This window comes from Rhamphochromis sp. 'chilingali' (genome assembly GCF_963969265.1).
Source record: "Rhamphochromis sp. 'chilingali' genome assembly, chromosome: 12".
Taxonomy (NCBI): Eukaryota; Metazoa; Chordata; class Actinopteri; order Cichliformes; family Cichlidae; genus Rhamphochromis; species Rhamphochromis sp. 'chilingali'.
In genome coordinates this window covers 19,407,503-19,420,426 of record NC_137939.1, presented here as the reverse complement: position 1 = coordinate 19,420,426, position 12,924 = coordinate 19,407,503, and the positions used below count along the sequence as shown (strand labels likewise).

Below are 12,924 nucleotides of genomic sequence, written 5' to 3'. Positions count from 1 at the left end.
TTTTTGTTGTTGTTGTTGTGCTAAGCTAATAGGCAGAATGCTACAGGCATAGCTCTAAAGAATGTAGCATCATAGACAGTGTAGTTTGTGCTGCAGGGAGAATGGACTGCCATACACGTTATGTGTCTGTGAGCAAGAGGAGGGAGTTGTTATCGAGAGCTGGAGCTGGAAGCATGTAAATATAATAATAACCACTGCAGCCAAGAAGAGTGCCTGACGAGCCCAGTTGTAAGTACACTATTAAGACTCGACTGTACACCGTGTTCATGTTTTCCTCCGAAACAATAAGTTCAGTTGGAGCAGCCTTTCAATGCCTCTCTCTGTCTCTCGCCTCTCTCTGTCTCTCGCAAGCAAAGTTGACCCAGACAACAAAGTAAAGCTATTTTTCGACTACGAGCCCGACACGGAACCCGCCGTATTAGCCAGAAGTCTCTTTACTACGCTTCGGAGCAGCGGACCTTCAGTAATAGTAATAAATCACACAGCAATAGTACACATGTAGTTGTAGATGATCCAAGATGGCGCCGCGTATGGATGCCCTGGTGCTTCAGTGCGTTACTTCTGTTTTGTTTTTGTGCATAACTTCTGTGTCTGGGCACTCCTCTGGATATTCTTATACCAGAGAAGAGCTTCTTAACTACAGGACTACAACACCTGTGGATTTACTTCCAATATTTGTCGCATCTGCGGCAGATTTACTGCAGACTCTGATCAGGAAAGTGAGACGCCGAAAGAGAGGTAAGCGAGCCGGCGCACTCGTGCGTCTGAGGAGACGTGGACTGCGAACTGCTCTTCCTGGGATCTTCCTTTCCAATGTACGCTCACTCAGGAATAAAATAGACGAGCTGGCCCTGATGAGAAGCATGAACAGAGACTTTGCCTCCTCCTGTGTCTTATGTTTTACGGAGTCGTGGCTCTGTGAGGACATCCCGGACAGCGCGCTCAAGCTTGAGGGCTTTCATCTGCTGCGCGCGGACCGGCAGGCCTCTCTCTCTGGTAAGACCAAAGGTGGAGGTGTCTGCTTCTACATTAATAGTGGCTGGTGCACAGATGTAACAGTGATTGCTCAGCACTGCTCTTCCTCTCTGGAATACCTTTTTATTCACTGCAAACCGTTTTATTCTCCGCGGGAGTTTGCTTCATTCATCCTGGCCGCTGTTTACATCCCGCCAGATGCGGATGCGCAGGCAGCTCAGTGCGCACTCGCGGAGCAGATACTGCACATGGAGCGGACATTCCCGGACTCTCTCATCATTGCTCTTGGGGACTTTAACAAAGCCAATCTGAGCCATGAGCTTCCCAAATACAAGCAGTATATTAAATGCCTGACCAGAGAGGAGAGGACATTAGACCGCTGTTACAGCACGATCAGCGGGGCCTATCGTGCGGTGCCCCGCGCTTCACTCGGACTTTCTGACCACGTCATTGTAATGATAACAGCAAATCCTTATTTGCCTAGTATCATGTTTTATGTTGTTAATACTCCTAGACTGTAGGGGGAGCTAGAGAGCAACGGGAGTTACCTCGGAGTAGACTGTGATGGCGAAGCTTTGTTTACATGTGAACCACAGTTCGATAAAATACCTTCTCTTCAAGTAATGGTGTCATTCTTAAGAACCCATAACAACATAAAGAAGACATGGTGTCAGAAGATGGACTTGAAGAAAGGTAACGGACTACAATATAGCAGTACCGACGGATCAGCTTAGCAGTGAACGCAGTGAAAGCATGGACGGCTTACACCCACCACCGATTCTTCAGTTGACTGGAAATGTGGCTGAAAATTGGAGAAGATTTAAGCAACGTTTCACGTTGTACCTATCAGCAATTGGACTTGACGAGGCAAGTGATAAAAAGCAAGCGTCAGTGTTTTTGCATATAGTGGGTGATAAGGCACTGGAAGTCTATAATAACTTCACGTTTACTGATGGTGACGGAATGAAGCTGAATAAAATAATGGAGAAGTTTGAGGCTTACTGCATACCTAAGAGAAATGTGACATTTGAGAGGCACAGATTCTTCACATGTGTACAGAAGACAGGGGAGACAATAGATCAGTATGTCACAGAGCTGCAGAACAGGAGTAAAACATGTGAATTTGGAGGACTGACAGACTCTTTGATAAAAGACAGACTTGTGTGCGGGATTCCAGACAACGGTCTGAGAGAGAGGCTACTGAGAGAGGAAAATCTTGACCTGGAAAAAGCATTAACACTGTGCAGAGCAGCTGAAACAGTGAGGGCACAAGCTAAAGAACTGCTTAGTGACAGCTGCAGAGTGGATGCTGTGAATAAGAACACACACAGAGTCAAAAAGGAGAGTGCTGCAGCTGAAATGAAACTGCAATTGAAATCGCCAGCAAACAGGGACAGAAAAGAAAAGACTTGTGGTCGCTGCGGAATGCAACATCCTCCTAAAAAATGTCCAGCATATGGGAAAAGATGCAATACATGTAACAAAAATAACCATTATGCTAGGTGCTGCAAAGCTCAAACCCTGAAACAAAGTGCAGTCCATACTGTGGATGAAGAAGACACAGAGGAACTCTATGTAGCTGCAGTGACAGACAATAAGACAGGTGAAAAGGACTGGATAATGACACTGTGAATGACACACTCATGACAGTCAAGCTGGATACTGGAGCTCAAGTGAATGTCATATCAGAAGCAGAGTTCAAGAAAATCAGACCTAGACCTAAAATGCATGCAACGAAGGTGAAAGTGAGTGGATACTCAGGTGCAGAAATACCTGTGAAAGGAAAATGCATGGTTAAAGTGACACACAAAGACAAGGAGCACACGCTAACATTCATTGTGGTACCGAAGACTGTGCAGCCTATACTAGGGTTACATGCCTGTGAGAGTCTGAACCTAGTGAAAAGAGTGCTCGTTGTGGAAACTGATGATGACATGGACTATAATGAGTTGATGAAGAAATATGGTGACCTATTTCAGGGACTTGGTTGCCTTGCTGGAGAACACACAATCAGAGTCAATGAAAGTGTAACACCAGTCATTCATCCATGCCGCAAAGTACCATTTGCTCTACAAAAGCCACTGAAAGCTGAGTTGGACAGGATGGAAAACCTGGAAGTGATTGAAAAGATCGATGAACCAACGGAGTGGGTGAGTTCTCTTGTTATTGTGGAGAAAAAGACTGGAAAGCTCAGAGTTTGCATGGATCCTAGAGATCTGAATAGAGCAATAAAGAGAGAACATTTCAAACTACCTACAAGAGAAGAGATAATGTCACAGTTTGCAAAAGCGAAGTACTTTAGCAAGCTAGATGCTTCATCAGGATTTTGGCAACTGAAGCTGGACGAAGCAAGTTCAAAACTGTGCACGTTCAACAGCCCATTTGGCAGGTACAGATTCCGGCGACTGCCGTTTGGCATTGCTTCAGCACCTGAGGTGTATCACAAAACAATACACATGATCTATGAACACCTGGAGGGAGTCGACACGTCAATGGGTGACATCATTGTGTGGGGTAGCACAAAAGCTGAACATGACATGAGACTGAGAAATGTTCTTGAAGCAACCAGAAAAGCCAATCTGAAGCTGAACAAAGAGAAATGTCAGCTTGGGGCGAAGGAACTGACATTCGTTGGAGATATCCTGAGCAGTGAAGGCATCAGACCAGATCCTCAAAAGGTGTCTGCAATTGAAAACATGCCGAGGCCGCAATGCAAGAAAGATGTGCAGAGTGAAAAGAGAATCGAATGGGAGTGGAATCATGAACATGAGAAAGCATGGCGTGACTTGAAAGATCTGCTTACAAAGGAACCAGTTCTGAAGTTTTATGATCCAATGAGACCTATTAAGATCTCATCAGATGCATCACAGAGTGGGCTTGGAGCTGTTCTTCTGCAGAAGTATGATGAGTGGCAGCCTGTTGCATATGCATCGCGATCCATGACAGACGCAGAGACAAGATATGCACAGATTGAAAAAGAACTGCTCAGCATAACGTACGCCTGTGAGAGATTTCACCAGTTTGTGTCTGGGCAGGCCATCAGTGTTGAAACTGACCACAAGCCACTGATAGCATTGTTCCAAAAACCACTAAATGACTGTCCACTGAGAATCCAAAAAATGATGATCCGGCTGCAACGTTACACGCTTAACGTGATGTACACACCTGGCAAGTTGATGTACACAGCTGACACATTATCCCGAGCTGTTGATCCGAATGAGTCAGCGAACGCCAAGATGGATGATGATGTAAGAGCATATGTGAGCATGGTCACAAGTGCACTTCCTGTTGCAGAAGGGAAGATGGAGCTCATCAGAACGGAGACAAGCAAAGATGGAACGTTACAAGCACTGCGCAAAACCATCATAGATGGATGGCCCAGCTGTAAGCAAAACTGCTCACCTGTTATTCAAGAGTACTGGAACTGCAGAGCAGAACTGTCTGTAGTGCATGATGTGGTGTTCAAGGGAAGTAAAATTGTCATCCCAAAGAGCCTGCGAGGAGAGATGCTCAAAAAGATACACGCAGGGCATGTAGGCATGGAAAAATGTAAAAGGAGAGCACGTGAGGTGATGTACTGGCCACGGATTAATCAGGATGTGACAAATGAAGTGTCGAACTGTTCAACATGTCTGACATATCAAGCAAGCAATCCTGCCGAGCCACTAAAGCCGCACCCAGTGCCAGACCGACCATATCAGAAAGTGGGGGCTGACCTCTTTGTGTCTGGAGGAAAGGACTATATTGTGGTCACAGACTACTACTCTTTGTATCCGGAAGTATGTAGACTGCAAACAACAACAGCAGAGGCTGTAATCACCTCTATGAAAGCTGTATTTGCACGACACGGTGTGCCAAGTGAAGTGTTCACAGACAATGGACCACAATTCTCCAATATTAGGTTTGGACAGTTTGCCAAAGAATGGGACTTTGTTCACACAACATCAAGCCCGCACTACCCACAATCTAATGGACTAGTGGAAAAGTCCGTCCAAACAGTGAAGAGGCTGATGAGTAAGGCGAGAGACAGTGGTGCTGACTTCTACCAAAGCCTGCTAGTATACCGCACAACGCCACTTGAGTGTGGTATGTCACCAGCACAGCTTCTTATGGGACGACGCCTGAGATCAAACCTGCCCATTCAGGATAATCTGCTTAAAACAAAAGAGGGAAACAGCGTGAAGAAGTTTAAGGAGCAACAAAAAGCAAAGCAGAAGTTCTATTATGACAGAGGAACAAAACACCTACCTGAACTGCATGCTGGAGATCAAGTGAGATTCAAAGACAAATCCAACGCATGGGCACAGAAAGCGACTGTTCTAAGGAAAGATCAGCCACGATCATACATCATTCAGACAGAAGATGGAGCTATGCTGCGAAGAAATCGCCGAGATCTTATTAAGGGACCAGTAGTAGTGGAGCAGAGGTTGGAGGCTGCTGAACAACCCCAACACACACATGAGACACTATCACCTGAAACACCTACACATACACAAGAACAAACACTGAGAAGATCTGTAAGACAAGTAAAGCCACCTATGAGACTGATCGAACAGATGTAATGTGTTGACATGTTGTTTGGAAGATGATGTAATAGTATCTATGCAAGTTTCACTATGTTTGGTTACTAGTGTTGAATGGACCATAATTGTTGAAAACTAGTTGTGTTGTTAACGTTACTTTGATAAAGCCTGGTTTAACAAGTAAAAAACAAATAGAGACTGTTTATGTTTGTGAAAGTAGGTATGTTATTTTATTGTTGAAAAAAAAGGAAGACGTAATGATAACAACAAATCCTTATTTGCCTAGTATCATGTTTTATGTTGTTAATACTCCTAGACTGTAGGGGGAGCTAGAGAGCAACGGGAGTTACCTCGGAGTAGACTGTGATTCTTAAAAACCCATAACAACATAAAGAAACAAGACAGTCATGATCCACCTAATCCCCGCGTACAGACAGAGGCTGAAGCTCTCCAAACCTGTCGTGAGGACCAAAAAACTGTGGAGCAACGAGGCTGTGGAGGGGCTTTGCACGTGTTTGGAGTCTACAGACTGGGACACAATGAAGGCTGCTTCTAACAGCTTGGATGAGTTTACCAGCAGCAGATCTCAGAGAATGACTCGGCCTCTGTGTGGAAAGGTTTTAGGAATATCACCAACTACAAGCCTAAAACCCCCCACTCCACTGATGACTTGCTCTTGGCCAACACCCTCAACGACTTTTACTGCCGTTTTGACGAGCCATCAGGCAGCCTTCACACCTCCAACGGCCCCAACAATAGAGACACTTTGGACACTCATTCCCCCACCTCTCCCCCCTCCATAGAGCCATCACCACCTTCAAACACTTCACCTACAACACCCCCCTCCTCACCCCACACAAAAGAGGATTTCACACCACCTCCTCCCACCACAACTCTTTATATTCCTGAAGAAGGTGTGAGGAAGCAGTTTAAGAGTCTGAATGCTCGAAAAGCTCCCGGCCCAGACGGTGTGTCTCCTGCCACCCTCAGACACTGTGCAAACGAGCTGGCCCCAGTGTTTTCTGGCATTTTCAACTCCTCACTGCAGGCATGTCATGTGCCTGCCTGCTTCAAGTCCTCTACCATAATCCCTGTCCCCAAGAAACCTAGGATCACTGGACTAAATGACTACAGACCCGTGGCTCTGACATCTGTGGTCATGAAGTCTTTTGAGCGCCTGGTTCTCTCCTATCTCAAGACCCTCACGGCCCCCCTCCTGGACCCCCTGCAGTTTGCATACAGAGCCAACAGGTCTGTAGATGACGCCATCAACATGGCCCTACACTTCATCCTGCAGCATCTGGACTCCCCAGGAACCTACGCCAGGATCCTGTTTGTGGACTTCAGCTCTGCCTTCAATACCATCCTTCCAGACCATCTCCGAGGCAAGCTTTCCCAGATGAATGTGCCTGATCCCATCTGCCGGTGGATCACTGACTTCCTGACGGACAGGAAACAGCATGTGAGGCTGGGAAAGAATGTCTTGGACTCCCGGACCATCAGCACCGGCTCCCCTCAGGGCTGTGTTCTTTCTCCCCTGCTCTTCTCCCTGTATACTAACTGCTGCACCTCCACCCACCAGTCTGTCAAGCTAATCAAGTTTGCAGATGACACCACCGTTATTGGACTCATCTCGGACGGGGATGAGTCTGCCTACAGGAGGGAGGTTGAACGTCTGGTGTCTTGGTGCAGCCACAACAACCTGGTGCTGAATGCCCAGAAGACAGTGGAGATTATTGTGGACTTCAGGAAGCACACAGCCCCACTCCCCCCCATCATCCTGACTGACACCCCCATCACCTCTGTGGACTCATGCCGCTTCCTGGGTACCACCATCACCCAGGACCTGAAGTGGGTGCCCACCATCACCTTCGTCATTAAGAAAGCCCAGCAGAGGATGTACTTCCTGAGGCAGCTGAAGAAATTCAACCTGCCAACACGGACGATGATGCAATTCTACACTGCAATCATCGAGTCCATCCTCACCTCCTCCATCACCGTGTGGTACGCTGGAGCCACTATCAGGGACAAACAGAGACTGCAGCGTGTTGTGCGCTCTGCTGAGAAGGTGATTGGCTGCAGACTCCCATCTCTGCAGGACCTGTACACCTCCAGGACACTGGGGCGTGCAGCTCGGATCTCAGCTGACCCTTCTCACCCTGGACACAGTCTGTTTGACCTGCTCCCCTCAGGCAGGAGGCTCCGGTCCATTCGCACCAGAACCTCTTGCCATAAGAACAGTTTCTTCCCCTCTGCTGTTGAACACATGAACAATAACCGTATGACTGTTCCCACCACTAACACATGACCCTACGCTGTGTTCACTGCATCATTCCATGTTTGGCATTGATCACCACCTGCACTCATGTATATATCATGTATATATCTATCTATCTATCTACTTAGCACTTTTAATTCTTATTCTCATTTTTATTTTCATGTCTATTTAAGCTTAATTTATAACAGTATGTTTGCACTGAAGCACCGCAGCAATTTCCTAATGTTGTAAACCCGCTCAACATTTGGCAATAAAACCCTTTCTGATTCTGATTCTGTAAAAAGCATGATGGTGTATTAAGTATTCCAAAGTATTCAGAATACGTTACTCTCATTGAGTAACGTAACGGAATACATTACAAAATACATTTTGGGACATGTATTCTGTAATCTGTAGTGGAATACATTTTAAAAGTAACCTTCCCAACACTGACCTTAGGTTGCACATACTAGTTTTAGAAATTACATTTCTCAGAAGGGTGGCTGTTCCTTAGAGATAGGATGAACAGTTCAGTCATTGGAGAGGGGCTCAGAATAAAGCTGCTACTCCTCCACATTGAAAGGAGCCAGTTGAGGTGGTTTGAGCACCTGACGAGGATGCCTCCTGGGCGCTTCTGGTGTGAGTTCTTTCGAACCACCAGAAGGAGGCCGGCCCTGGGGCAGACCAAGGAGACTCTGGAGAGATTTATCTTTACTTGTGTTGCTTGGAAATGTGATGCCCCATACAAACAAAAGAAAATGGATGGACTTTAAAACCTCTTGACCAAAATTTTAAAGCTGAAATGTGTGAGAAGTGGACAACAAGCTGAAAATGGCAATCCACAGATATAATAAAAAATACATGGAAGAATTTAAGCTCGGTGACATCTGACGAGTAACCACCCTCATTTGCATATTATTGTTACTTTTTTTCCCTGTTTCCTTCTTTTTTTAGTACAGTAATGACACACACACACACACACACACCTACACACACACACACACGTGCGTACTACTATACTTGTATTGAATTGTACAGTGTCTCTTTTACCCTGAGAAATGAGTCAAGGGATCCATTCTCCATGAATTCAGTGATGATCATTACAGGGCTGCTCTTGGTAACCACTCCCTCCAGATGGATGATGTTGGGATGATCAAACTGACCCATGATAGATGCTTCACTCAAAAAGTCCCTCCTCTGGCGTTCAGTGTACCCTGCCTTTAAAGTCTTGATGGCCACCAATATCTCCCTTTTCCCAGGCTGTCGGAGGTTTCCACTGCACACTTCTCCAAACTCTCCTATCAGGTTTACAGTAGGTAAATGACATGTAATGTATTATAATATATTCATTTTGTATCATCTTCTGTAACTATCAAAGTTTTTGTAAACTGCTGTAATCTAGGCAGACATGATAGAGAACAATTAGGCAGAAAAGCTATGTTTAAGTTGATTTTAGTTCCAAGCACTGTCACAACAGTACAGTGACTTCTTAATCTAACCTTTGATAAAGAAACCTTTAATATTACCTTCTTTGAATAGACAATTAATATACTAATAAAGGTCAAGACAGTCACATTCTGACGTACTAAGTATCATAAACCTCACCAATCACTGCCTGTCTTTACTTACACCTAATATCGTTTCCTTTCTAAGGCATCTCTTTGTTTTACCTGCTCCAATCACTTGTTCAATCTTTACACAGGAAATGTCAATTTCCTTAGCAAACTCTCTAACCGCTTCATTGGGATCTTCATATGTGAAGGGGTCAATGTAGATCTTCATTCCCGGTGACACTTCAACAGAAAAATAGAAGAAACAGCAACAGATATATATGCAAAAACTGAATCGTGAAGACACAGGGAAACTTGATTTCTTTCTGTCATTTTTTGCCACATCCAATCTTGAAAAAACATTAATTTCATAAAATACAGCACTAATGGCTATCAGTCTTAATGTCAACAACTTTCAGAAAAAGGTACATACTGTGACCACTGGTGTAATGTTGGAGTTTGTCTGTATATTCAGATTCTGGTCTGTCAGAATTTCTTTTGCTGGAAACAAATACAAAAAAGTCTGCATGTAGATCCATCAACTCGAAAACAAAAACTAAATCTACTAATAACATAAACTATTAAACAAAACAGAGCACAGGCTATACTATACTATATGGTGTACAATAAAGACTGATGCATGACAAAGACAACACAAAATATATGTTTACTAAGTATATAATCATGACCTGACATAGTCAAGTCTTGACTTTGAACTACTCCAGAAAAACAAACAAACCGTGTGTTTCTACCCTATTTAAAACTGTCCACTACAAAGAAGCCCATAATTGGCTTTCAATTAAATATGTCTGTGAAGGTTCTTAGTCAACCAGGTCATTGTAGTCTAAGGAGCTGGAAAGAAAATCCTGGGCCTTCTGAACCCAGGAAATCCTCAGAAAATCACATGATAGGGTGGGACTAGGTTTCACAATGAGTTCACCCGAAACCTTGGCTGATTGTGACCTACACCTGTTTTCACACCTCGGCTCGTGTGATCAGGTAGAGGATCATTAGGGGGTCCATGGTCCCTCTTGGGGGCACACTCCCATAGGGCTTAAATCTGGGACTCTCCACCATTTGACCCTAGAACTGAAGAAGCTTCTCAGATGAGAGGCGAAACGTCTTCAAGCAACTTAAAGAAGAACAGACGCTTCTTAATTAAATACATAATTTTACACTAAATTGCATGTTGCCACTAGGGATGGGTACCGGTATCCGGTGCCATTATAGCACCGGTTCTGACATAAACGGTAGTAACCAGACCGGAAAGCAGCGCACATTTCCGTGATTTATTTCAGTGCTTTTTTTCCCCTGAAATGTCATACACTTTGGATTCTAGCCAATCATTTTACCTTTCCAAGGATAGTAGGCGGGCCCAGGTATGTACGTTCTTTTAGAGCAGAGCTGCAGATTAAAAATGCCCAAGACGAAGCGGTCAACAGTCTGGCTGTACTTCACAGCAAAAGATGCAAACTCAGCAGCCTGCAAAAAGTGCTTTAAGGTGATACTGTGCAAAGGAGGTAACACCTCGAATCTGATGAAACACCTGGTGACGCATAGCGTTTTTTTAAAAGCCGAGAAATGCACCGTATTTGATAGCTTGCTGCAAGACCTCACACCGAGTGGTGCCTGTTATCGGACCCGGAGTTAGCAACATCCCCCAAGAACCCGAAGAGGAGAGTCCTGGCCCCTAGTCCTGCCAGTGTAGCAGAAATGATGACGGATGATGATGGTAGCAGCAGCCGTTCTTCTCTGCGTGAGTAGCTTAACCTTCCTGCCTTCTTGGGACCTTTTTGTGCCACTGCTATGTGTTAAATGGCTGCCATTTCCACTGTGTTCAGTGGAATATAACCAAACTTGCCACAGGATAGTTTTTACCTGTCAATGTTAATATTCCAGTGTGAATTCCTTAAATCAGCCTAAAATGGCTGAGCAGCAGAAATCCCCACACCCATCACCCTGGGGACCATTTTCTGCCCATTGACTTCCATTATAAACGCTATTTTTCAACCCCAAATTATCATCATATGATTTTATTTTTTCTTCTTTTCTTGGATGTCAATGAAGACTCAGGGCCTTGAAGTTTTAATTTTTAAATTGCAAAAAAAATGCAAAAAAAATAATGGCAGGTCAAAATGTATGTTGGTGCCAATCTTTGGTCCATCTAAAGGCCTACTTATAATGACAATCACATATTACTTCAACTGGTTTTTTGTGGAAATATTTAGTTACGTTTTTTGGTTTTTGGGGCTTATAACACAGGGCGCTCATGTAATAACACTGGGATTTGAAGGGTTAAAACAACGAAAATATAATTAAAACTTTACATGAATATTTCAGGGAGAAGTAGTTTTACAAGGTTGGCTAATTTAAAGTGGAATAAAATATGGATATATGGTCTTTTTATGGCGTGGCTGAGAATGGTCCCTAGGGTGATGGGTGTGAGTTTTTTAAAGGATGGCAGGAGGGTTAATGTTGTTCGTGTGTAATTTACATTGAGTAGGCTAACCACGTTATTACATTAATGCATGTAAGGTGAACTAGCAAACACCGTCATAGTTACAGCGGCTGTCTTCTTGTTTGATGGCAGATACTCCCTTCACCCTGGCCAAAAAGGCTAAAATGACCAAAGAAAAAGTGGAAAACAGCTAAACATGAGAGGTTTTTGGACAAAGTTTGTGTTTTTTCCATTGTTTAAGCACTGCTTCCAGCCAAGAGTGATACCATATATGCCCTATAGCTGCAGAAAAGGCTAACATTGTTATCTTTTTACAAAAAAACAGCTAAACATAAGAGGTTTTTGGACCAATTTTGTGTTCTCCATTCTTTAAGCACCGGTTCGAGCACCGTTTAAGCACCGGTACCGTTTCAAAAGTACCGGTTTGGCACCGGTATCGGATAAAACCTAAACGATACCCATCCCTAGTTGCCACCACATAATGCAGTTTTTGTAGGTCAAAGTCATTGAGTGTATTTCTGTAGGATCAAGTTGCAGTTTTATTCATAATCGGCACTTTTGATAAAGTGCTTTCTGTATCATTTCTGTGGCTTTGTAAAAAATTGGTCCAGATTTTTAGACCATAATGTGGTGAAGAGTGGAACATTTTCTGGGGGACAGAGTGGACACAGAGTGGCTCACCTGCGACAAACAATTATGACGACAGTGATGGCAATAATAAAGACAACCCCTGCAGCAGATGAACCAATGATGAGGGGGAGCTTCTCTTGAATAATGGAGTTATATTCTTCTACAGGTGAAAAGACAACAAACCACAAAAATGTCAGTAATTTTTATATTTAGACTTATATATTAGGCAGCACACAGGGTATGAAATAAGTCTGAATTTAGTTTGTCAGCAAATCTGATTCCTACCTTCAGTCATGGTTTGGAAGTACATTTTACCACTGAAGCGTCCAAATCCAGCGACAGTCCGAGCCCGGACCTGAAACACGTATATGGTTCCAGGCCTTAAACCTCGTATGACAGCAGTGTTGGTCTGACTCCTCGTTAGAGATGAGTTCCATTCTGCTTGGTTCTGAATAACACACACCAAAGACTTTAAATCAGGCAGATCTGTCTATAATTAAAACTGTAAGATTTTTGAGTACAATTTAAGAG

General features: G+C 44.0%; 1 protein-coding gene across 2 annotated transcripts in view; it reads right to left on the bottom strand.

The window, feature by feature from the left end:
* The window catches only part of LOC308407660 (ephrin type-B receptor 2-like), an 86,593-nt gene that overhangs the window by 15,091 nt on the left and 58,578 nt on the right, over window positions 1-12,924 (bottom strand). Inside the window, exons 7-11 of one of the 2 annotated variants that reach the window (XM_080899446.1) lie at window positions 12,679-12,841; window positions 12,445-12,553; window positions 9,739-9,806; window positions 9,426-9,551; window positions 8,806-9,053 (exon numbers count right to left, since the gene is read on the bottom strand). In XM_080899446.1, coding sequence (XP_080755572.1) covers window positions 8,806-9,053; window positions 9,426-9,551; window positions 9,739-9,806; window positions 12,445-12,553; window positions 12,679-12,841 — 714 coding nt within the window. The remainder of the gene's footprint in view (window positions 1-8,805; window positions 9,054-9,425; window positions 9,552-9,738; window positions 9,807-12,444; window positions 12,554-12,678; window positions 12,842-12,924) is intronic. The other variant, XM_080899447.1, reaches the window with a different exon arrangement.